The sequence below is a fragment of the Gallus gallus genome, chromosome 1, assembly GCF_016699485.2.
Source record: "Gallus gallus isolate bGalGal1 chromosome 1, bGalGal1.mat.broiler.GRCg7b, whole genome shotgun sequence".
NCBI lineage: Eukaryota > Metazoa > Chordata > Aves > Galliformes > Phasianidae > Gallus > Gallus gallus.
The window spans coordinates 137606778-137631124 of NC_052532.1; the positions used below are offsets into that span (position 1 = coordinate 137606778).

At 45.1% G+C, this 24347-nt stretch overlaps 2 protein-coding genes across 20 annotated transcripts in view; both read right to left on the reverse strand.

Annotated features, from left to right (window-relative positions):
• Nucleotides 1-1733: 1733 nt before the first annotated feature.
• Nucleotides 1734-10853, reverse strand: F7 (coagulation factor VII). Of its 2 annotated transcripts, NM_204442.2 has the most exons (8): nucleotides 10701-10853; nucleotides 7795-7955; nucleotides 7120-7144; nucleotides 6913-7026; nucleotides 6316-6456; nucleotides 3812-3918; nucleotides 3224-3344; nucleotides 2303-3051 (listed from the first exon to the last, which is right to left on the reverse strand). In NM_204442.2, exons 1-8 carry the CDS (start codon nucleotides 10768-10770, stop codon nucleotides 2513-2515), a joined length of 1278 nt encoding a protein of 425 aa, NP_989773.2. In that variant the 5' UTR covers nucleotides 10771-10853; the 3' UTR covers nucleotides 2303-2512. The 2 variants fall into 2 exon arrangements, with proteins under 2 accessions (XP_015133307.2, NP_989773.2); XM_015277821.4 differs by lacking the exons at nucleotides 7120-7144; nucleotides 7795-7955 and having other exon boundaries at nucleotides 1734-3051.
• A 2936-nt stretch (nucleotides 10854-13789) lies between these two features.
• MCF2L (MCF.2 cell line derived transforming sequence like) overlaps nucleotides 13790-24347 on the reverse strand; it is a 148315-nt gene continuing 137757 nt past the window's right edge. For 11 of the 18 annotated variants that reach the window (XM_015277843.4, XM_040699251.2, XM_040699276.2 and 8 more), the window contains 10 exons: nucleotides 24149-24241; nucleotides 23687-23765; nucleotides 23483-23549; nucleotides 22103-22218; nucleotides 20482-20541; nucleotides 20056-20130; nucleotides 17022-17155; nucleotides 16339-16451; nucleotides 16115-16218; nucleotides 13790-16006 (listed from right to left, as the gene is read on the reverse strand). In XM_015277843.4, coding sequence (XP_015133329.2) covers nucleotides 15912-16006; nucleotides 16115-16218; nucleotides 16339-16451; nucleotides 17022-17155; nucleotides 20056-20130; nucleotides 20482-20541; nucleotides 22103-22218; nucleotides 23483-23549; nucleotides 23687-23765; nucleotides 24149-24241 — 936 coding nt within the window. In that variant the 3' untranslated portion in view covers nucleotides 13790-15911. Of the gene's footprint in view, nucleotides 16007-16114; nucleotides 16219-16338; nucleotides 16452-17021; nucleotides 17156-20055; nucleotides 20131-20481; nucleotides 20542-21374; nucleotides 21462-22102; nucleotides 22219-23482; nucleotides 23550-23686; nucleotides 23766-24148; nucleotides 24242-24347 lie in introns of all 18 variants that reach the window. The other 7 variants (NM_001397798.1, XM_040699285.2, NM_001397799.1 and 4 more) reach the window with 4 other exon arrangements.

Consider the following 24347-nt stretch of genomic DNA (forward strand, 5'->3'; position numbering starts at 1 on the left):
GCCCGTGGCAGCCCCACTCCCTGTTGCTGCCACCCAGCACCTCCATGCTTCACACAATACTGCTCAATGCTGGCTATGTTGGCTTTGCCACCCTGTGGCCCCATGTGGTGTGGCACAGAGATCCCTCACCCATGGAGATGGCTCCCAAAACTGGCCTCTGTCTCCCTGTTTTGGGGGGTTTCCCAGTGCTGTGCCCAGTGAGGTCTCCTTGCTGCCACAGCGTGCCTTCCATCAGTTGTATGAGCTTTAACAAGACCCAGTGCTGCACTTGGGTCACAACAACCTCAGGCATTGCTACGGGCTTGGGACAGAGTGGCTGGAAAGCTGTGTGAAGGAAAAGGACCTGGGGGCGTTGGTTGACAGCTGGATGAACATGAACCAGCAGTGTGCCTAGGTGGCCAAGACATCATGGCTTGTAGCAGAGATACTGTTGCCAGCAGGAGCAGGGTGATAATCATCCCCCTGTACTCTGCACTGGTAAGGCCGCACCTGAAGTTCTGTGTTCAATTCTGGGCCCCTTGCTACAGGAAAGACGCCGAGGCTCTGGGGCATATCCAGAGAAGGTCAACAAATCTGTGAAGGGCCTGGAGCACAAGTCTTGTGGGGAGCATCTGAGGGAACTGGGATTGTTCAGTCTGGAGAAGAGGAGGCGCAGGGAAGACCTTATGGCTCTCTGCAACCCCCTGAAAGGAGGTTGCAGTGAGGTAGGGGTTGGCCTCTTCTCCCAGGTAACAGTGATAGGACAAGAGGGATTTGCACGAGGAGAGGTTCAGGTTGGATGTTAGGAAAAACAGCTTCTCAGAAGGAGTGGTGAGGCGCTGGCACAGGCTGCCCAGGGAGGGGTGGAAGTTGCCATTGAAGAACTGTGTGCATGTGGCACTGAGGGACATGGTTAGCAGACATGGTGGAGATGGGTTGGGGTTGCACTAGATGATCTTAGAGGTCTTTCCAACCTTAACGATTCTATGATTCCATGATTGTTTACACAGGCTGTTATGTTACAAATATGCATAACTCTTGGCTTTGTTGTGCAAAAGCCATGCCACACAGCCATTTATACTGGATGGATGGTTTGTCTGCATTTTGCCCTTTTTCTGCAGGATGACTCGTTCATAAATATCAATATTTAGAGTAGAGAAGTCCCCCAGTGGAGCCTGTAAAATCAACAGCTATTTCAGCTTGAGGGGCCTAGAGGGATGATTTTGCAATGCCAGGTCCCTTGTCTTGGTGAAAATGAGACTTGATTTGCTGGCTGCTGCCCCCAGTCACCTTTCTCCTGGGAATTTTCCTGATTATTATTGTTTTTTTTTTTATATTATTTGTTTTGCATGCTGCTTCTGCTGGCATAAATGCTTTCCTTTTCTTATTTTATTTTATTTTATTTTATTTTATTTTATTTTATTTTATTTTATTTTATTTTATTTTATTTTCTCTCACTCACAAGGGGTCTTGTTATGTCTTCTTATTTCTTTAGGTATAACCAGAACCTCTGCGGTGTGCTTTCATACTGTAAGACCTCATTTCCCAGGTCTCTGGAATTTGCAGCTTTTCCCATCTCAGTTCTTAAAAGAGTAACCCCCCCCATTCCTCTATGTCAGTAACACAGATTATGGGATGTTTGGTATCACATGTACCATAGAATGCCAGCATTCTCCCCCAGTACTAGACCAAAGTCAATATTAAGTGTCCTACATGCTGATGAGCCTTTGTGATTAATCTGATATTCGGCATGATTTGAAAGAATCCAAATTTTATGGAAAGGCAGATTTAAGATTAGCTCTGTGGTATTCTTCATCACTCATAAATGTATTGTTAATAGCCTTACTGCAATAATATTTAGTGCAAGAAGACTAAAATCAAGTTTTCATAACAGACCCATAAATGTGGAATTAATCTTTTCCCAGCTTTCTTGTCCTGAGGATGCTCTACAATTCCTCCTTCTCAAATCCACCTGTTGGGACTGCAAGAGAGAGTTTCTTCACCATAAGCTAAAAGAAACACTATTTCTCTTCTGCTGTTGCTTCATCATATTGCAGGACCTATCAGCACAGGAAGTTGTGAAAGCCCAAAGTGTAAACGTGTTTAAAGGAGATTGCACACATGTATGGCAAATGGGTTCATTCATGACCATTCAGACTCATGCAACTTCTTGCTCAGGAAGTCTGTACATCATTGATTACCAGCAGCCACGATGGCAGCACAAGGAGGGATCGTGGTGTACTCAACATGTTACTGACAGTGTTTCTCAGCACCAAGCTTTTCTGTTACCAGAAAATGGGTGAAGAATGAAAGGGACTCTGAGTCTGGTTTGATAGGGCCTTTCTGTGGCCTCTTGACATGACATTCAAGTTTACAATATCAAAGTTATTTTATGTATTCAGGCAGGCGTTAGGCTCATTTAAAATGGTGAACAATATCACATTTACCACGTGTCTAAGTTAATGGAGGAACGCTTCAGTACAAAAATGCCACAGAGGGATGGAAGGAAAGGAAACGCTCTGGTTCACTGCTGTCATTCCATGTGCCTCTTCAACCAGTTGATGTATCTGGATACCCTTGTGTACACCCCGTAGCTGCCTTCAACAGCACAACCCTTTCCCCAGCTGACAATCCCAGTCAGAAACCAGGTGTTCTTGTACTTTGTAGCGTGAGGTCCACCACTGTCTCCCTTGCAGGAGTCTTTTTTACCGCTCAGGTCTCCTGCACAGAACATATTCTCGGTGATGTTCAAATTAGCCTGCTTTTCACATTCTTGTGTCTTTACACGGGGCAAATGAACTCGCATCAGAAAAGTAGAAGTAGCCCCTCCATCTAGTAGCCGTCCCCATCCGCTCACCATTGAGAACTTAATGGAGGACAGCTCGTACACTGCAAACCGTTTTTCAGGCAAACATATTGGCACAACGAAATCGGTGAGATTCACGGGTGTTTCCAGCTTCAGGAGGGCAATGTCATGATTGACTTGTCCAATGGTGTATTCTTCGTGCCTGATGATCTTGCTAACTCCACTTTCTTGCTCAGTTTTCTCAGCAACTTTTACTGAGTATTCACCTGGAAAAGTTAATGATTGCAGGTCACGTTGGCCAGAAACTGGATTCCTTGGGAGTTCGTGGGTGGATGCAGAGATTTCTAGTCTGGCACTTTTTGTTTTTCGCTGTGGTTTCTCAGAAGGAGAAATTAAGACAACCACAGCTTGATAACATGGGGGAAGGGAGATACATACCCAGCCTCACCCGGAGCTGTTTGGAATGAGCGTAGTCCAGGCAATGAGCTGCAGTCACCACCCACTCTGGTGAGAGCAGACTACCCCCACATTTCCCTTTCTGATCCTGTATTATAAGGGCCTGCCAACAGAAAGCAAGTTTTTGACCTGAATCTCAGTAGAGTCCAGTTTTATATTGCTTCCTTCTGTCATCGTACGCAACTGTGTTTGAGAATACTATTCTGATTTTGCAGAGAATTTAAGAGGGAGGAGTTTTCCCATCAACATTTTCTCCATTTTTTTAGCATAGATCCTGTGTATTTTGGCCAAAGGTGTATCCTTAGGTAAAATTCTTAGCAGTGTGGTTAATGATGAAGGGATCAGGAGGCAGAGGAGTTTGTGTTACCACTCAACTCCTAGGAAAACAGGCATTCAGAACAAGGCTGAGATGTGCGATGGAAACAGGTAGAGCTGCTGGGTACGGATGATTTGCCCAAACCTCACACTTTCAATGCATTTCAACATAACGCATTTAAAATACTGAATATAAGATAACAGCTTCACAAGAAAAGCAGCAATGACAAAAATAAATATTTGTGGAAGACTCACTTGCCATGGACATTCACCCGGAGGACAGGTGACACCACCTACTATTCTCCCCTGAGCAGTTGTATTCTTTTTTGCCAGCACTGGTATCGTTCCACAAGGGTATTTCACTGGGAAAAAAAAAAAAAAGAGTAACAAGTGTGATTTCATTGCACTGAATTCACAGCAAACCATCTCAGACTGATTCTTATGAACATCTTCAGTGGAGTTTTCTTAGCTGAAAAACAGGTTCGTGGTGTGGGAGCATGGGCTCTCAGAAGTCACCCAAAGCAGCTCAGCAGGCGTGTAGTTTTTTTGTCTGCCAACAGCCAGATATGGTTTCATATTAACATATTCATATACCGCCACCATGTCTTCTGCTATGTCTCTAAGTTTGCTTCTGTTTGGGTCATCTTTAATTCTTCCAAACTTCACTTATCAGTCAGAAGTCCTTCTATAGCCTGAGCATGCATGTGAAGATTGGCAACAATTGAGTCTTGAGCAAACCTGCTTCTGAGCCACAGTGCAGAGGAAACCATGGTGTTTTGTATACAACCTTCACACAACAGACGCAAAGAGCCTGTTGCTGGAATTTTGGAGTGCCAGCTGTGCTGTAACTGAACACACCATCCCTCACGTCCAGCAATCATTCTGCAGTAACACTGTGATGAGAAGTGCTCTCACTCTGCCATTTTGGGAGCCATGGTTCTGAGTTGAATACATCCCCATGATTTTGTAGCAGCCTCCAGGGATGGGGCACCACAGCTTCTCTGGGCAGCTGTGCCAGCACCTCACCGCTCTCTGAGTGAAGAATTTCTTCCTATCATCTGATCTAAATTTCCCCTCTTTTTGTTTAAAACCACTCCCCCTTGTCCTATCACTGTCTGCCCATGTAAAAAGTTGGTCCCCCTCTGTTTATAATCTTCCATTAAGTACTGGAAGGCCTCCATAAGGTCTTCTCACAACTGAACAAGCCCAGATCACTCAGGCTTTCCCTATAGGAGAGGTGCTCCAGCACTCTGGCCATCCTCATTGCCTCCTCTGGACCTGCTCCAACATCTCCACATCCCTCCTGTGCTGGGGGCCCCGGACCTGGATGCAGTAATGCAGGTGAGGCCTCATGAGCTTTGCATTCTCGCAGCACGCAGTCGGCAATATTGGTATTTTGGCTCCAAGTAGGCATCAACAACAAGTGCATCTTCCTCTCTTTATGCAGGCAAAGATGCACTTTAAGGCCAATGGGGCATATCAAATTCTTTGCTCTCAGCTTTTCCAAAAAGCTGCTTCCCCATCACGTGGCATTGCAGAATCTGCTAATAAGGGATAAGCACATTACCAGTATTTCTTTTTTTCTTTTTTTAACAGAATTGCTGTTGTTGAGAGCTGGGCTGTCATTATCAGTTCTCCGCATGATTGCTCCATTGCTGCATGTGTGTGGGGGCTCTGCCCTCAGAACTGCTTCTTTAGCCCTGAGCACGTGCTCCCTGCAGCTCTGTCCATTATGTGTGCAGCCCCGGGGGCCTCCTTTTCCCCTCTAATAACGTAATTGAAGGAGGCACCTGCAACAGAGTTAGGTGCCAGCTTAGGTATTGGGAAAACAATGAACTTGTGCTAATGGAGTCCCAGTAAGCATTTACCTTGTTGGAAGAGTGAGAGAAATATCTATCGGTACTGCCTAGAGCAACACCAAGTGTGTTGGTCCTACTCAATAGGAGGAAAAACAGGAAAAAAGAATGGGTTTTCAGATTTTTCTTCGTTTTTAATAGGCTTCTTCCTCTCTTGGCTCCTGCGCTGAAATAAATATGGTCATAAAATTGATAGTCATGAATTCTCATGGATTGCAGATCAGTGCGAAATCAGCACTGCCCCCAAAATCATCACATGCACTCACAGCATGTGTGAGCTAGAACAGAAGAAAATGGACTTGTGAGCTGCAATGCCTCTCTGATCACCTGAGACCCCTCAGCCTGACCCCGATCCCTGGGCACTGCTGCTCTGCTCTCTTCATCCCACCCGGCCATGGGTTGTGCCTCCACTGCCCAGGTCTTGTCCATGGAATGAGTGGTGAGTGCTGCCCAGAGAACAAACAGGGCTTGGCCCCAGGAGTTCAGATGTTAGAAGTCAAATGCCCCATGTCTCACAGGAGGGGACTTTTGGGGGCAAGAAGCGGGGGGTCCAAAGGGGCCACCGGTTGTTGAGGGCCACGCTCAAGAAGATGTCCTGGAACGCAGTCTGCATGCATTGAACCCCTTCCAGTGGTGGCCACAGACCCAATTCAGCTGTCTCAGGTGGAGGCTCAGCAGATCCCACCAGTGCTTTGGTGGGTGGGCTCAGTGCACACGCTTTCCATACTGCTTCTTTGGGGTGCTTCAGCAGAAGCCCAAACTACCGCTCTATGCTCTGCCCTAGAAGAAGGAGTGGGGAGCTGGCACCTATACATGACACCTCTCACCTCCTAAGGTGTAGGGAGTTGAAAAGTTCTGTTGCAGGGGTGGCTCAGACTTAGTGTGGGGCGCGTGGCATCCTACCTTGGGGAATGCAGGACACTCCATCACTCGCTAAAGCGTAGCCCTCTGCACAGAAGCACACTCGTTTTTCAGACTGCTCGTCAGCACAGTACTGCTCACAGCCGCCGTTGTCGTAAATGCACTTCAGGTCCTCGGCCACAGCTAAAGGCAGATAAAGAGCATTAAGGTTTCTGAAGGTGGATTTTGGTGCTTCACACGGTCGAATTACAGCTTGAAACGTCGACAGGGAAGCAAGGCAGCCAGGCAGGTTTCATGTGCAGCAACTGCATCAAAAGCTGCTGCTGCTTGGCAAAGCCCTGTAGGAGGAGCTCCAGGGACAAGGGAGGAAGAGCCGCGCTCAGGATGCATCTGTAGCTCGGCTCTCATTTCACTCAGTGCATCATGCTTCTAAGCCAAAGCAACTTCAGCTCTTGGGTAGGAAAAAGCTATCCTTCTTTTCTCTCAGCTGGCTCAAAATAATTGCAGGATGAGAATTACATTGGTGCCGAGCAGTGCCCAGCTGGTTAAAGCCATCAGTACTGGTTACTCCTGCACATCTCAGGATGCGTTCGAGTTAGCAACGATGGTTTAAAGTGGTTAAGCCACACCAGTGCTGACCTGTTTCACAGCTTTTGCCCTCGTACTCCGGAGGACAGCGGCAGACGTAATCCTGAAACTGGTCATCGCAGCTCCCTCCGTTCTGACAGGGGCTGGAGTCACACTGGTTGGGGTCTGCAAAAACAGGCAGCGTCAGCCCGGGTCACGCGAGGAACGGAGGCAGTGGGAGCATCACTGCAGCTGCGAGGAAGCATGGGGTGCTCCTACCAGAATAGATGTGCCAGAACTCTTTCTGGAAGAAAAAGGTGAGAGATTGAATTAAAGAAGTCGCTCAGATGAAGCCCTACGGCCCCTGTAGCATAGGGTGTCTCGCAGACCGCCACAGTGGTGCCACTTTTGCTGTTATGATCAATGAAAAGGGACATCCGTAAAATACTGTACGTTATTTTCCACATTCTACATTACTTTCATGCCAGCAGACAAGGGCACAGTGTAATACACACTGATAAGTCATACATCAGTAACCTACGTTATATATAGGAGTGTGTGAATATAGGAGGTGGGAGGGACTGAAGCAAACACTGCGCAGTGCAGTGATTGAAGGGATTGTCAGACTTGGGATTACTGGGATTACTTGGGATTACATAGAATCCCAGAATCAGAAGGGTTGGGAGGGGCCTCTGGAGATGATCCAGTCCAATCCCACTGCTGAAGCATGTTCCCTGCAGTAGGTTGAGTGGGAAAATGTCCAGGTGGGTCTTGAATATCTTCATAGAAGGAGACTCTGCAACCTACCTCTCTGGGCAGTCTGAGATAGCTTAGAGAGAATCCACCTTCCCACTGCCCCCCAACATGGCTCTTTTTTTTCCCCTCATGATTTGAAGAGTCAAAGCACACCCTTGAACAGTGGAGAGCCCACCTGCCCAGCCCTGCGTTACTTACTGTCCTCTCATCATCACGGTAGATCTCTCTTGCTTCCTCAAATGAACACTTTTCTTCTATGCATTCTCGCTCTAGTGACCCCAGCTTTATCTCTTCAAAGAAGCTATTGGCTCTTCTGTGCCTTTGAAAAATGCTGTTTGCCTCTTCCTGCTTTAAAAAGACTGCAAAACATTGGCATGTTGAGTTGGTCGTATGTCTGTGCACTCCAGAAAGAAAGGGCGGGGAGGAGGATTTCCTCTGAAAGCTTTTCTGCTGTTTATGAGAAGCTGGGAAAATACACACAGCCCTTCCGAGCCTCCCTCCTTCCTCTGGTGTGCTTCCTGGCATGTCAGGTGACGGCACTTAGAACCCACAGAGCCCAGAGCTTATGAGAAAATGGCATAGTATCCCAGTGTTGTATGTCGGTGACTCCTAAAGCATCATCACACATGATAGAGTAGGTCTCTACATGTGCCATGAAGTTTCTTCAAATTCTGGCAGCTGAGAAGCATTTTTATCTAGGTTTATCTAGTACTGATGGATGTACGTGGCAACACTCAACTGTCCTGTACTCACTATGGCAAGCCACTTGGTGATGGGTCAGGCAGTCAGTCCCCAGTGCTCTGTTCCTCAATGGTTTTGTCTCAAAACCTTTCGCACTTCCACAAAACCACAGAATGGCTGAGGCTGCCAGAGCCCTCTGTGTCCCTGTGGTCCACCCCCTCTCCAGCAGAGCCACCCAGAGCAGGATGCCTGGGGCTGCTGGAGATCCCCAGGGAGGAGATCTCATAGCCTCTGAGCAGCCTGTGCCAGCGCTCTCTCTCTGCACAATGCAGAAGTGCTCCTGGTATTCAGAGGGATCCACTGCATTACAATTTGTGCTCATGGCCTCTTGTCCTGGCACTGGGCACCATTTAAAAGAGCCCAGCTGCATCCTCTGTGCACCTTCCCTTTGGCTATGTACAGATATTGATGAGATCCCCCATGCCACCTCTTCTCCAGGCTGAGCAGCCTGAGCTCATTCAGCCTCTCCTCGTGGGAGAGACGCTCCAGTCCCGAATCATTCTAATGGCTCTCTGTTGGACGCTCTCCAGTATATCCAGGTCTCTTGTACTGACGTGCCCAGAACTGAGCCCAGCACTCCAAATGTAGCCTCACCAATGCTGAGCAGGGCACACTGCTGACTCATGTTCAACATGGTGTCCACAAGGGCTCCTGGGTCCTTTGCTGCAGAGCTGACTTCCAGCTGGGTACCTGGGGCTGTTTCTCCTTCATGTGGTTCCTATCAGCCCACCTCTCCAACCTGTCGAGGTCCCTCTGAATGTCAGCATGACCCTGTGGTGAATCAGCAACTCCTCTCAGTTTTGTGCCACCTGCAAATTTACTGAGGGTGCACTCGACCCCATTGTCTGGTTGGTTAATGAAGATGTTAAACAGGACTGGAGCCAAAGATGACTCGTGGGGTACTCTGCTTGTACCCTTTCAACCTGCAGGTGGGATTTCCTTGCCACTGTTTGGCCACAATTACAGAACCAGTGCTTTAATATAACTTTCTCCATTTCCTTCTGTAAAACATCTACACTGAGGTACACGGGAAGGCAGGACAATGCCCTCTGCATTGCCTGCTGGAGCCTGTGCTTGGCTCCCTCCTGCTGCCAGTCCCACAGACTGCAGCCATGGGGCTCTCCTCCCTGTGTGGCACTGCTGTCCTTTGAGACAACACTGGGGACAAATGCTCAATAGAAAACGTCAGCAGAACTCACTTCCTAAAGCTGCATCTGCTCCCAGCTCATAGAAGCGTGCTGATGGCACATCACAGGACAGTGAGCAAGAACTCTGCAACGCACTTTTGCTCCATGTAATACACAGTGTACGTCCTGCAATAGAACTTACTTCACTTTGCATTGTGTTTTCCCTCCAGGTCAGCAGAGAATCCTGGAGCTTGGTGACAACAAGTTACAATTTCTGTGCTTGTCACTATTTCCCCTCCAGCTGTGGGTAGATTCAGGGATTCAGGACAATGTCTCTGTCCTGCCTAATCCCTGGGACATTGCCCACTGCAGGACCCCCAAGGAAGGGAGCTGCCTCCTGCCTGCCGGGGGGTGTTTGTTGGATGATGAGCAAAGTTGTGGTCATTTTCAACGTATTTCAAAGTTATCTGAAGGGTTAAACTACTGTGTGGCATCCACTTCATTTATCACAGGATGTTCATAAACATTTGTCCATCGTAGGAATGTCAGCTGGGTTGTTCTGCTGAGATCAAGCTGGGCTGTGTGCATTTAGTATGATTTTCTTTAAGGGCTTATATTTAACTTCACATTGCGGATACACTGCATACATATCAGCCTACATACAGACCCCAAGAGGGCAATGTGCAAGGTTCAGCGATAGTGGCACCCTCCCACTTCCATTTCTATGTCCTCCGCTTATTTACATTGGAACATTTTAGACTTCAGTGTATTTCTTCCAGCCCTGATCATCACAAGCTGAGAGACCTGGTCGGTGGACACCTGAGAACCACCAAGCACTGGTTCTGCTGCATTCATCTAGATGCTGTTTTTCAGACGCGCACCGAAGCTACCATAGAGCTGCTGCTTCACTTCCTTTTGCTGCTTCACAGCGCCCTTCCCCTCTCTCATTTCTTGCCAGCTGAGTGCCAGGCTATCGGTTCTCTGCTCTGCAAAGTCCCACAGCTCAGTAGAAATCACAGCAGCTCCAGGTGCTTCCCCTGTGGGCAGCTGACCTGGTTGCAAGAGACACGGAGGAGCGTGGAAGGAGTTTCCCTCAGCTGGCAGAACAAACACACGGCTGCCATCACTGAGAGCAAGCGAGAGCCTCAGGATAACTCACAGGACAAAGGTTTCTATGTGCAACAGTGGAGAGCTCTGCTGCCGGTGAGCTAACTGCAGCTATACCCTGTGACATACCTGCTTCCAGAGAAGGAGGAACCAGCAGCGGGAAGCAGAGCAGCAAAGCCACGCACTGCCTGGAAACCATGCTGACCCCACAAGCCGGTGTCCTGGTGGAGTATTGACACTTCAGAGCAGGCTGTTGGGCCAAAGGGCTCAGCCTCCAACGCTGGGGGCCAGAGGAGGAGCCGGAGAGTCATGGGAACCGCAACGATCAGGGCGAAACACGAGGCACAGCCCGCAGCCTGCCTGTATGGGGAACTGCTGTTGTGCAAAGGCTGTGCAATAGCCTTTGCACGGCCTTTAGAGAGGCCAGGCCCCACAGCCGCCTCGCAGAGAGCCAGGCACAACCTCTCAGTGCTCCTCAGGACCAGCAGTTGCTGACAGCCAGCTTTTCCAATTTCCCAGTCGCCATTGGAAACCCTGAACTTCTGACACTAATGAACCAGCAAAACAAACCCTACACCAGTTTGCTCTAACTGCGTTGCCTGGCAAAATGTACCAGCTCACAGCCGATCCACATCTCGTTTTGTGGGCAACGATAGGGCTTTGAAGGGATGATCTGCAAGTAACGTTCCACCTGGGAAACAAGCAACCCTCAGATTTAGTGGAAATCAATTAGTGGCATCAGAGCAGAGAGCTAACAACTAGCTTAGGTAAATGTTGACTCAAGATAGTGGCAAGGTAAAGAGCTTGTTTGCCAGGCTGCCCTCCCCTCAGTGCGTGCAGGGAAGGGACTGTTCTGCTGCTTCTCTGCCAGGCTCGGCTGGGTTCCTCACAGCTGGGAGCAGGCCCTCCAGCTGCTCTGCACACGTGTTCCCATTGTTTGGTGGTGGCGCACACAGTGGGCATCCCGCTCTGAAACCTGCTTTTCTGAGGAGCATCCCGGGGGAAGGCTGCATCCCTGTCTATGTGAACACCACAAGCCTCCGTGCCTGAGGCCCAGCCTGGTCCCTGCCACCACCTTGATGATGTCTGTGTGGCTGGGCCCTATCCCATGGCAGTGTCACCACACCTGGCTGGTCTGCTCCTCTGCTGCCCGACGGCTGAAGGAGTGCTCCTTTCTTCTTCTGTTGGCTACCCACAAGCATGGAAGATTTCAGTTTTATTGTTTGAATATAGCAAAAAGCCACTGTTATTGCAGAGCCAAAGGAGAAGGCCAAGTGCTGGGAACAGCAGTCAGTCCACATGGTGATAGCCCTTTTTCCAGGAGAATTCCTGCAGTGGGATGTCATAGGTGTGGTAAGGATGCCCATGCCTGTGACAAGCGTCACTGGGGAGTCGTCTGGACTTCAGGTCGTTGTTACAGCTTTCACTTGTTTCACACAGGCCTATTCCCAAAGCTCAGCATATCCCTCACACTCACTTCACAGCTGATCTTCATGTGTGGTTTTGCTGTAGGCCATGAGAATCACCCTGGTGTCCCACTCAATAAATCTCACCAGCAGAGGCTTCAGCTTTGGCTTGTAGTTTCTGGGCATTTCCAAGAAAAATAATCCTTCATCCAACTAAAAGTAAGCATGAATTAAAGCAAACAGTCTTGCTGCCTGTGAGTGCTACTAGAATCAGGCTGGGGACAGCTGTTCAGAAAATGTTATTTAAGGCATTTTGATGTGGATCTGGAAGACATGAAGAACGGGTGCCTCAGAACGTGCCATTCCTTCTCCTTGATTTGTCTCGTGTTGATATTTGCCCTGTCAGTACTCGGTGATAATCTAAATGAAAAAACCCAACTCAGTTCTATTTCAGAAATACTCTGAGATTGCGTGAGTGGGCGAGTTATTAATTCCTGTTCTGTTGCACTAACCTACAAACTTACGAATATTATGCCACTAAGCTTTAAAGTGAATCATTCCCTTATTAGAGTGCAAAGGAGAAATTTCTTTCCAGGAGAGGACCACATGCCCATCTGCCTGAGCTCTATGCCTGCGTGCAGTATTACGCTCACAGGGATGGCACAGAAGATGGGGAGATGATACACGTTTAGAGACTTTTTTTTTTTTTGTGACCAGCTCCGAATATGAGTGGCTATTTCAGCACCAAACTGGCTCACCTCCGTTAAAACCCTTCAGAACAGAAATGCAAACATCCATCCTTGATTTTCTACCACCATCTGCTGGTAAAGGCAGCAGTGACTGCAGCAATCCTCAGGATAGATACAAATACCAAGTCTGTTTTAGCACAGCATTTCTTATCTGTAGACCCCATCCTGCTGTAGGGTCTCAGACTTGTAGGCATTGGGCCTTGGCTTGCCCCCACGGGGCTCAGAATCATGGAGCCCTGAGAGAGCTCCCTGCAGATTTCCTTTGCCCATTGGGCAGCTCAGCCTCTTGGTTTGAAAAGCCAAGGGCACTCCTCTACACCAGAACAGTGCTGACCCAACACAGGCTGCCCAGCCCCAGGAACAAATGTGGTCATCACCATGCAGGAGGAGACAGGTTTGGTTCTGGGAGCTGATCCAGCCAAAAACTGCTAGAAAGGGTCACAGAAGAGGGAGAAATAACTCCCCCTCCACCCCAAGTGTGAGCCCAGGAAGAAAACAGGGAGAGCTCATAGAACTGTGGCTGGCAGCTGGCAAGGAAAGTCTGTGCTCCAACTTCAAGCTGGTGATCCAAGATATACGGAACCCAGGATGAGCCCACAGTGTTTGTGATAGAAAATATTTACCAACAGAATTGAGAAGAAACGTCTCTTCCTACAGAGGTGGCTGTTACATTAACAGAAGTAGACAAAGGCAACCAAATCCTAATGAGAACTTAGTAGGATGGTGTAATCCTCAGCCCAAATCACCTCCTACCATGGCATGATGATCCTTAAAGCTCATGAATGCTCATGAACATACAAGAACCTTTCTCATTGCGTGAGGCATGGATACATTCAGTTTCTCCCTTCTCACCTAGCTTCAGTGGTGGCCAGACACCAGCCTCCAACCTGTTCCACTGAGGCCACACGGTCAAGAGGATTGCATACAGCAGGGAAGGAGCCACAGGACGTGCAGTACTCTCTTAAAACCCAGCAAGGGGTGAGTGCCAGTCTATTTTTTTGTATGATGCCCATAAGCAACTGTTGGACCATGATACAAAAATAAAGCACAGAGCATGTCTATATAAAGGCATTCAGCAAGAAGTGCTGACATTTATTCAAATTTTCATAATTACAATAGAGAGCTCTGACTTTGAACCTCTAAGCCACAACAGCAGTTAAAAAAGAAAAAGGAAATGGGTTCTATTAAAGTGCCATGACGTGGAGAAAACCATTGAAATAACGCAAATGAGCTGCAGTGAGAAATGAAAGGACAGTCTTATCCAAGCAATGACAGCAATACACAGGTAAATTATGTTACAGAATTTACAAAATAACTTACAAAAATGAAGATAAGCTGAATTTCATGCTGCCATCTCACTGTTAAATATCAGCCTAAGTATTCCCTATCAGCACAGTATCATATGGGATAATTAAAAGATGACCAGAGGATGTCTGTGTTGGAAAAGATGTCTGAAGTAAAACCCTGATCTGCATTTATATTGCAGTATTGCAAGAAACCTATGTATGTATGAATTGTAAAGTGACACATTCAGCAGCATGAAGACTATAAATACATCCTTTACATTGATACAGCATATCTACACATTTACATATCTACACGCACATACATACACAGACACACAAATGCACATACACACGTGCATAGATGTGTGCGTATACATGTGTTTCAATTTGTACTGACCGCAGTCAGCTGCTTCTTGATTGCATTTGGGTAGGGTTGCTTCTATAGCTCAGGACCAAGACCATTATTTAGAATCTCTCCTTCAGTTTCCTAAGCTATAGGCTCTAACATCTGAATTTCCAGCACAAAGATAGACTTCTGGGCTCAGCCATCAGAGAGAGGGTCCGATAATTAATAGCAGTTCCGACTGACATTGAAAAATTCTGCTCATAAAGTCTGTGATACTTTTAAGTAATATGGTATACAAATCAGGTAAAAGCCTATTTTTATAAGAACATTTGAAAGGCATAGGGGATTGAATACATTTCAAACATGCACACAATTCTGTACTGTAAGGACAAAGTGCACAGAACAGAAACAAGGTGATAATTCCTAACATTGGCTTACATGACACCTTGAAAAATAGAAAGTTTAGCACTACCTTCCCTTTAAGAAATTTATATTTGACAAATCTGACACTAATAAAGATTATTTTTCACCCACGTTCCGCTTTATAAGAAATTATGTCATTTCTGTCTCTTTGAATAAGTCTGTAACAAATACCATTGACTAAAAGTGCCTGGTTTCTCACCATTTTAAGTATTCCTGAAGATATGCTCTTGGTCCATAGTGAACTCACCACAGTTTTCTTTGCCTATAACTGCATGTTAACTGTTAGAGCTGAAGGTAACCATGAAATTAGTTTACTAAGAAATCATCTAGTGAATAAGAATATTTGTGTTTCATTGTGCACCCGTGTAGGGAAGACGACACTACTAAATTGCTAAGGCTACGTAAACACAGATCTTGGTGAAGAGATTGGTTGTGAGGCAAAATACTAAAAAAAACCCCCCCAAAAACAGCTATTCCATTGCATGAATTGCCAAAAGGTTGGAAAGGATAAAATGATTTCCTCTTCTGATGCTGTTATGGTCAGTGGATTGGTAATTTCTGCATCCATTTCCGAGGTGCAGAAGAGTATCCCAAGGACCCAAGAGAAATGGCTCACCAAACTTACTTCCTGGTGGCTGTAGGAGTCCCATTGACTGCACTGACTGAGGTACATCTGGGGAGAATGGGTATTTCGAGGAGGAGAAACTGTAAACTCCGATTTATTCTCCTCATATCTATCCTGTACAGTGATTGCTACGTTATTAGCTTACAGCAAGGATTTAGCACTGAACACAGTTTGCTCACATTCAGATTCCGGATGTTATGAAATGATACAGTTCTGCAGAAACCTGATTGTATAAATGTGTTTTATGCCAACACCTCTGCAGCTTCAAACTTCAGAGGAGAAGCCTCTACGATACCCTATTTCAAATCATTTAGTTTTTATTTACAACAACTTCACATTCAATGCACTTTTCACTACGATCTTCTGTGAGAATCTCTGAAAATCAGAGAAAACACTGAAAACCAGCAATTCAGAACAGATAGTTCTCTGATGGCCATCTCGAGTTTTGGATGTTGGGCTCAAACTCCAGATTTACTTTCCGTGGAGGTGAGGTGAAAATATGACATTAGCCCTTAATGTCTGAGAAGCTGGTGCTGCTGGCATTGCAGCTATCACTGCAACTTGATGACGTGCTCAAAGTGCTGGAAGCAGTGCCTGATTCTGGGAAAAAAAGAGAAAAATCAAAAGAAATATGGTTGTTGTTTTTCCACAGCTTTCTCCCATAACAGAAATCTTCAGATAAACAACCATTTATAGTAAGTAGCCTACCAGAGCTGCTCAAAGATTGAGCTGATTTTGAATTGCCTATGAGCATCAGCAGATTGTTTGCTGGGATCCAACCTTCTCTACCAGTGGTCAGATTCTTCACATACCTATAAAAACAAAAACAGAAGTCAAACTGCTCCATTCTCTGCCTTTAAAAGTTTTGCCCACAAAGCATCTGCCTTCCACACACAGTTCCGTGGATGAAGGTTCCAAAGAGATGTGCATACCAAAGTCCATCCTCCCCTTCACGAATCAGTTGAACTAGATCTCCACCTTTCACTGCAAATTCTTCAGAAACTCCTTTCTCGTAGTCAGACACAACTGTATATTTACCAGGAGTCTAAATGCACAAAAGGAGAAAACAAGTTATTTCTATTGAGTACTTTCAAAGTATGTTGCAGCTTTTGTTACAAAAATCAGAGCACTTTTCCCTGCTTCCTCCTCCTTGTGCACATACAGGCTGAAGACAGCACACATATGCGTTCTGAGGGGCAGCAAGACTTTGCTGTTCAATTATGTGCAAATTCAGCATATGAATTCTCACACCCGGAAAAACATCCCGTTACAATAATTAAGTAAAATCTCTACCAAGTAAAAGAAAAAAAAATCCCAAGGGGTATAAAATAAACCGGAGGATTAGTGACATGATGTAAGTGATGTAGTAGCTGGGTTTGTCATTGCTTGACTACGGCATAAGCAGCCCCGCTGGTCTACAGGCACACAAAGGCACCTTACTAAAATACAGGGCTGATTTAAGTAGTGGGATATTTCCCATTGCCCCAGGAGTTTTGCTCAGCTGACAGTTTCAAAGCAGGCACTTTTCTTCCTACAAGTATCAGAAACATTCCTACGTACTGTCACACTTCACAGTCATGTTTGCTTAGCTCAATAGGAAAGCATTTCTGGTTACCAGCTTCATCTCATTTCTCTCTCCTCCTCCTCCTCCTTCTTCTTCTGCATCCGATGAATTCAGCGGCTCCTCAGCACTGGACCAGCCGTCATTTTCTTCAGATGCATCAAGAGAATGAGACGTTTTAGCCCAACCTTGGGGAACGAACAGCCGACAGTTAATGTTTCAGCAGCATAACACTGAGTGGGAGAAGTGTTCTTCCCCCTGACAATCATCAAGTGATCAACATAACAGGAGGAAATCTTGACAGAGGGAAGTTGTTAGAGCCACTAGGTGAAATTCACAGCTGGCAAAAGGTTTTCATGAGACTAAGCAGATCTCTGGTGATGCACAGCAGTGAATTTGGCCCTTTGGATTTATGGAGATGGAAACAATGCAAATTCCCAACCAAAATAGTAGCTTTTTCTGCCTTACACAAACTTGAATGATAGAATGCCCCATCCCTGGAGGCATTCAAGGCCAGGCTGGATGTGGCTCTGGGCAGCCTGGTCTGGTGGTTGGCGACCCTGCACATAGCAGGGGGGTTGGAACTCTATGATCATTGTGGTTCTTTTCAACCCAGGCTATTCCGTGATTCTATAAAGATGCTCTTCCTCTTGGGAGGGCATAAAGGATGGGAGCATGTGTTTTGTGGGAAAAGGATGAGCACACATGGCTGTCACCCAAAACACCCTAACCAGGTTGGAACAAGGGATGGATGGGCATTCTGATGGGCGCTTGCAGCTGTCAAAGAACTCAACAGGAGTTGCAGGCACTCTGTACTTCACGTTATGAGCTGCATTGTCAGGTAAGGGCGTTCAGACTGACACAAGGATACTTTACTACGCTGAATCATCTCAGTGTTAAGTTATTGCAGCAAGAAACACAAGAACAATCTGCTGCCTGTCACTTATGGCCAAGTGTTCCTTTTTCTCTCTAAGGGTGAAGCATTTTGTGTATTTATGAGGCTGGATCATGTCCAAAGCTCACAATATCCTTTTCCAAATTAAGCTACAGTAAGTTTCACTAGCAGGGTGCTTTTCACTGAGGCCAACAGCTGCTAATACATGTGCTGAGCTTATAATGAAAAAGTCAGAATAAAAAGGACAAATAAACAGTTCCAAGTAATGGTTCAAGCCAGATAGTAACAAACAGAAAACTCAATGAAAAAGATCAAGAGGAAAAAGGAAAACCTCCCAGCCTTTAGTTAGCTACGAGTTAAGGTGGGAGAGCACCAGCATTTTTCCTTTTTCAGTGCACTTTACATTCGCCATCCAGCTGCTCATGCCAGGTGCATTAAGGCTAAAACAGTGCATCGTCAGAGTGAAGTCAAAGCAATCCAAGAAAGCACACTCAGAGCACACCAAACTGAGCAGGTCTTTTACCTCGCCTGCGCTGCTGGATGCCCTGTACAAGGCCAGAAGTACTGACCCACTTGGCCCTGTCCAGGGTCGAGAATGACATCTGTGAAGAAACTGAGTAATAAATTCCTGCTGTATTCCGTGCAAATTTCTTTGGAAACACACATCCTAGCAGAGCTCCCTATAAAGGCAGGAAACATAAGGAAATGGCAGTCCTAAGAAGAGCAAAGGCTATGGAGAAATGAGCAAGCTTAGGTTTCATGGTGCCAGTAAACCTGAGAAGTCATGAGCTGCTTCTCTCCAGAAACCAGCTCACTGGTTTCTTTACAAAGTAGGATCCATCCCCAGTGTATGATTTTGTCACTAATTCATTTTCCTTGAGCACACACAGATGTAAGCAGGTGCAATGCTGCCGTGAAAGGAAAGGAGTGAGAGGAACAATGTACTCCAACACTGAGAAGCTGAGAGCAGCATCTGGTACAGTCTCACCCTGAAATGGCCAAGACCACTGACTGCTCAACCCAGTTTGAATCATTGAGGAGGAAGCTAAGATGTCAGAAAAGAGATCAGAAGGTGCAAGACAGAAAGATGGAATTACTAAATACAGAGTTTTTGTGGGTGTCTGCCCTGGGATCACACTGCTTCCTGCTCAGACACTGAGTCGTGCTGCACAAAGTTTCTCCAGCACAGCAGCAGAAACAGCATCATCTCCACAGGTGAGAAAAAGATTAATGGCTGTGAAAATGCAGAGGAATGGAGGAGTGTAGGGCTCAAAACAGCTTAATCTTTAGAATAATATTCTCTAAGAGATGGCCATGGGAAAAGAGCCAGGAAGAGAGGGAATACTTGCAATGTACTCTTTAGTTACTTGATCTCAAGGATTTGTACTGAAGCCTTTGCCAATAGCCTTGCTAGTTAGGAATGGGTCATTTAAATGAAATGCTTTATATTCATTGCTTAGCTGTGGGTTGGGAGGACAGGAGGCAGAACGCTGCTACGGTTCAGCTACAGCATCTGGAGTTAACAGGGTGCTGAAAGCTGCTTTCTGTCACCCAAAAAAAGATGCAATGAGACTGACTTCAATAATACAGACCTAAAACGGAATACAGCAATGTATATTCCTTGGGGCAGTAATGATCCCCACTCTGACTAGAATAAATGACTTTCCTCCCCCCCACCCTCCTGTTTTTTTTTTTTTGTTTGTTTGTTTTGGTTTTTTTTTGAAGTTAAGCTCTCCCCACAAGGAGCAGAGCAAGGGGAGGATGCTAAGTGGAAAATCATGCATCTCATAGCCATTAGGTGCCATAGTTTTATTAACAACCAGCTTCTGGTTGTTTCTCCTGGTTGAGTAACAGATCTGGAGGTTGGTGACCCTACCTGTGGCAGGGAGGCTGGAACTTGATGATCCTTGGGATCCCTTCCAACCCAAGCTATTCTATGATTCAGGAAAACATCACTTTCCCACCACTCTTTCCTAAAAAGTGCAGTTAGCCACATGCTACTTCATTTGATGCCAAAGGTAAAACTTTGACAAGTTGTGCTATCAGAAACAACATGTACAGAAGTCAATGGATCCCTGTAGAAAAACCCAGCAGATATCAACACTGCTACACACATCATCATCACCTTACAAGCATCCCCAGCGTCAGGGGTATGTGGATATTTGCAGATTGTAAGATGTGGTAACACACTACCTCTTACACCAAAAGGAGTTGGATCACTCACTACTTCGTGCCGTTTAGCTTTTTTGTCAGGACTGGTAGGAGAAGCTGCAGGAGGATGAATAGGCAAAAAAACACAGAAGAGAGATATTGAAGAATCGGAAAAAAGAGACAAGGTGGACTGCATGCTAAATACCTTTGAGTTTACACTGGAAAACAAACAGATTTCTGAGATCACTCTAATTTGAGATGCCATTGCTCAATTACAGAAGAAGATAATTATTCACATAAATTTTTTTTGAAGATAAATTGACAAATTGCTTTATGGTAATAGATAATGCCTAATTCATTTTAAAAAGTTTACATATACTTTCAAGTGAATACGATTAATTTCAATTTTAGACAAACATTACCAATTTAAACAATCGCTTTTATACATATCTAGTGCTACAGCAATACCTGGTCCTGTAAGAAGGATCATTGGCAATGTCTGGCTTTTAGCAGTAGAAGATGGAGTTTCTGTCAAGGCAAGCGTGGGATATTAGTGCTCACCTCATTACTCTCAGATACACAACCCTAAAGAGTCAGTCTCTCCAGAAAGAACTCAAAGGTAATCAAGTTTTAAAAAGGCGTACTGATAAGATGCTTGGAGAAGAAATCATGCTCTTGAACAAGTGCGATCATCTTAGTGCCATTCAGACTGTTTGAAGATAGATATTCAAAGCAAGAAGTGAATGTACCCATGCAATTACTTGGCAGGAGGAAGCAAGAGAGATCTCAGACACCTATTGCCTGTTTTAGCAAAAAAGAAATAAGAATTTCCAGAAGCATAAAGAAGTTATTTACTTCTGTATCTAGCCAAACAACCTTGTCATAGATGTTTTGCTGAGGTCATGCTTTATAGATAGAAATACTCTAGCAAAACCTTGATTCATTCTTGCCAAGTATGGACACATTTGGGGCAGATCCACTGAAGCTAGAAGCAGGCCAGGCATTTCATGTGAAGGAAACTTCCTCAAGGTTCCTACAGGAATGGGGCCCTATGAACTCCTTCCTAGGCCTCAATATAGGGACTGGAAGCACTGGAAACTGCATTCCTTCCCTTGCATCTCCAACAGCTCTGCTTCTCTGGGCTCATCACCCTCTCCCTCACAATGGAGCCAATTTCTCTCAAAATCTCCCTGTCATGGTCTGTGATTGAGGAACCTAGCTCAAACATAGGAGAACAAGCTAATATACACATTGAAAAAGTATACATGAGCCTGTTACACCACACACACACACACAGTGACGCTTCAATTACAACCTTACATAGAGAACATCTAGCTATTTTTTTCCTCTTTAAAAATTACCTTTCTGACTTTTGAGGTTAGTAAAGCCCTGCAGCGTAAAGCGCTTTTTTGACAGTACAGAGCATTCTGAGGTAGAGTTAGTGTCATCTACAAAGGAAAAGAAAGAAACAGAGAAAAGGGAAAAGGCCATGAAAAGGTCGAGGCAAAAAAATGATTCACAGCCCTGCCAAGGAACCAGGGTGAAAAAGAACAACTGAAAGTCCAAGTCCAATAGAAGAACCCATGTGTCCAGTTGTTCTTATTTGTACAGGGGTTTGTATTTCTGCTAGTCCAGTAAATTATCTCAGGGACATAAACCAAAATTCATGGTGAAAAAGCACTCTTTAAAACGGGTAATGCTGGCAAATTTATCCATGAGAAGTAGAACCTGAGAGGCCAGGCAGCTCTAAGAGAAGACATACTGCAGTTTAAGACTGCATAACCCACAGTTCCCATCTCCCTGGTGCTATTCCTTCACTAGGGTGACTCTGGGCCTGTCCACACAGAGCGGTCACATAGCACAAACCTCTGAGGCAAGGGCAGGTTGGGCTGGCATGTTCACATGGCGCATGCAGCACATTGTGGGTGGGCTGTCTTGGGGATGCAAGCAGCAAAGTCCTGCTCCTTCAAGTGTAACGTTGCATTTGCCTGTACTACCATGGCTACCATGCTGGTGGATCTGCCTGTGCATCTGCAGTGCAAGCATGCTTTTCACATCTGAAGACAACAGTATATATGTCCAAACTCACCTTTGCCTTTCTCGGGGTACTTTGGTGCTACTGTGGTGACATAACCTTCTAGACTTGTGAGATCAGCTTTTCTCTCATCCATTTTTTTCACGTTTCTGATGTTGTTCCTTGAAGGACTGTTTATTGGAAGAAAATTAAGACAATCAATCCATCTCCAACAAATTTGGACCTGAACAAGGGCGATGACCTTGATTTACAGATTGCCTTTGACATACAGATCTTTTATGTACAGATACATAGGCTGAAAACCATTTCTTAGCTGCTTAGTTCATAGCTTCCAAGGTTGAAGCCATGCACATTAATGACAGTGCATAGAAATATCATGAGCACATATAAAGGAAGAAGGTTTCAATTTTGACTGCAAATGTAGTGTGGCAGTTGGGAACTACTAAAAAGTCAACTCAGGACAACTTCTTCTCAGTCTTAACTACAGACACATCCCAGAAAAAGCAAATAAAAGGGGAAGAAGAAAGAACAAAAGGAAAAAGAATAAACTCTGCTTCTCAGAAGCTCTTAGCATATAAAACAGATAAAGCGTGAACAGATATGATATGCTGAATATGCACTTGAATTCCCATTGCACCTCTAATGGCAAATGGAAATGAGAGACATCCTACAAATGCTACGTATCTGGGAAGTTCTCTGTAAATAAGTAGGTGCGTGGAACCTACTTATTTATATGCAGAACCAAAAGCTACTGATGCATACTTGAGCACATACAACTACACGGCAATTACTGAAGATAAGTGTGTATAGGCATATGGGTGAAACTCATACAATACAAGCAAAAAAAAAGTGAGTAGCAGAGGTCAGAGAAGCGCAGAACAGCAGGGGAGAGCAAAGGACTGCATTTATATAGGTTGGTAAGGTGAAGGATGAAGTACAGGACAATAAAGAAAAAGCTTGACTCCAAACTTGAACAGACACTGAAGGAATGAATACATCGCTCAGCAAGAAAGCTGGAGGAAAAAAAGAAATAAGAAAAGAACGCTCTGTAAAGGGCAAAGAGAAAAATGGAATGAATCTGGAAGAAAAATAATTTAAGTGATGGAAAAGAACAGAGAAAAAAGGAGAAGGCTGCTGTACATAATTCTCTTACCTGGGATGTAAAGTATATAACTGACTGTTCAACAAACAGAATTGTAATACCACCAGGATTATGGTTGACACAGAAGATTACTTATCTGCAAAGCTCATGCCACTGTCGCTCAGCTTAACAGTTCTGGAGATGTATGTGAACCCCAATCTTTACAGCTTTATACTAGAAAGAGACCTAAAAACCCCTAAAATGTATGTGTCAGTGCTGAGGAATAGGAGTAATAAAGATTGCAAAGTGAATGCATTAGCATACTGGGCTGATATGACAACTAACTTACTTACCTTGTACAGGATGATGCTGGTAGAGGTAAACTCTGAGTGTGTTCAAGAGTCCTATGTTGACTGGCTTCTGTAATGGAGAGAAAGAACTATTTAACTGATTTGTGCTTAATCTTTTCATTCTTACACTCGAACGCAGCAGTGAACAGATTTTGAAGTTGAAAGAGAAAAGAGAATAAAATATATGTATATATAAAAATATTTTACCTCTGCATGCCTGCAGTTGACTAGTCAGCACTTTTCTTATTTCATTTACCCAAGTGGCTTTAACTTCAGGAGTTGGTGCCTACCCAGAAAAACATTAAAAGACAATCAGGCATCAAGCAGACAAAAACCTGCAAGCTGAAGCACAACCTCAGAGGAATTTTTCAAGAGGAATAGCCAGATCCTCTCCCCAGCCCCTCAGTAAACAGAAACTGAAGGATAAAGCTGTACATGTGCCACAGTCTTACCCTGGCTCCCAAAAATCTGCTGTTCCAATGAAAACAATAGCAATGGTGCATGCAACATCTTGCACAGGTATTGTAAAATATGATTAAAAACAAAGGGAAGAAAATAACCAAAACAAAATAGATCTTGTTAGGTTTAGAATCCCCCCTCCCCTGCCCCCAGTTTTTAATTTGTTATTATTTTTTAATTATTATTTTAAAAGTATTTGCACATTGTTACCTGTATGATGTAAACTTCTTCCCTTGCATTATACCAGATTTCAAATTTTTTTGCATCACCTTTGACATTTTCTGTTATTCCAACTGCTGCCATCTGGAAGCAAAAAGGACAGCTGCTGACCTACCAAATTGCAATACAGATAACAACAGGAGCAGAAGGCTAACAGTATTCTTTGGTAACCTACTTATGAAAAACAAAA

Bases quoted from the DNA above. Each gene is read 5' to 3' on its own strand.
- F7 (NM_204442.2), bottom strand. From the start codon at position 10,770: ATGGTTTCCAGGCAGTGCGTGGCTTTGCTGCTCTGCTTCCCGCTGCTG. The intron at 7,956-10,700 runs GTATGTCACAGG...AATGTTTTGCAG, and splicing joins TCCTCCTTCTCTGGAAGCAG to TCTTTTTAAAGCAGGAAGAG. The intron at 6,457-6,912 runs GTCAGCACTGGT...ATCTGCCTTTAG, and splicing joins GGGCAAAAGCTGTGAAACAG to CTGTGGCCGAGGACCTGAAG.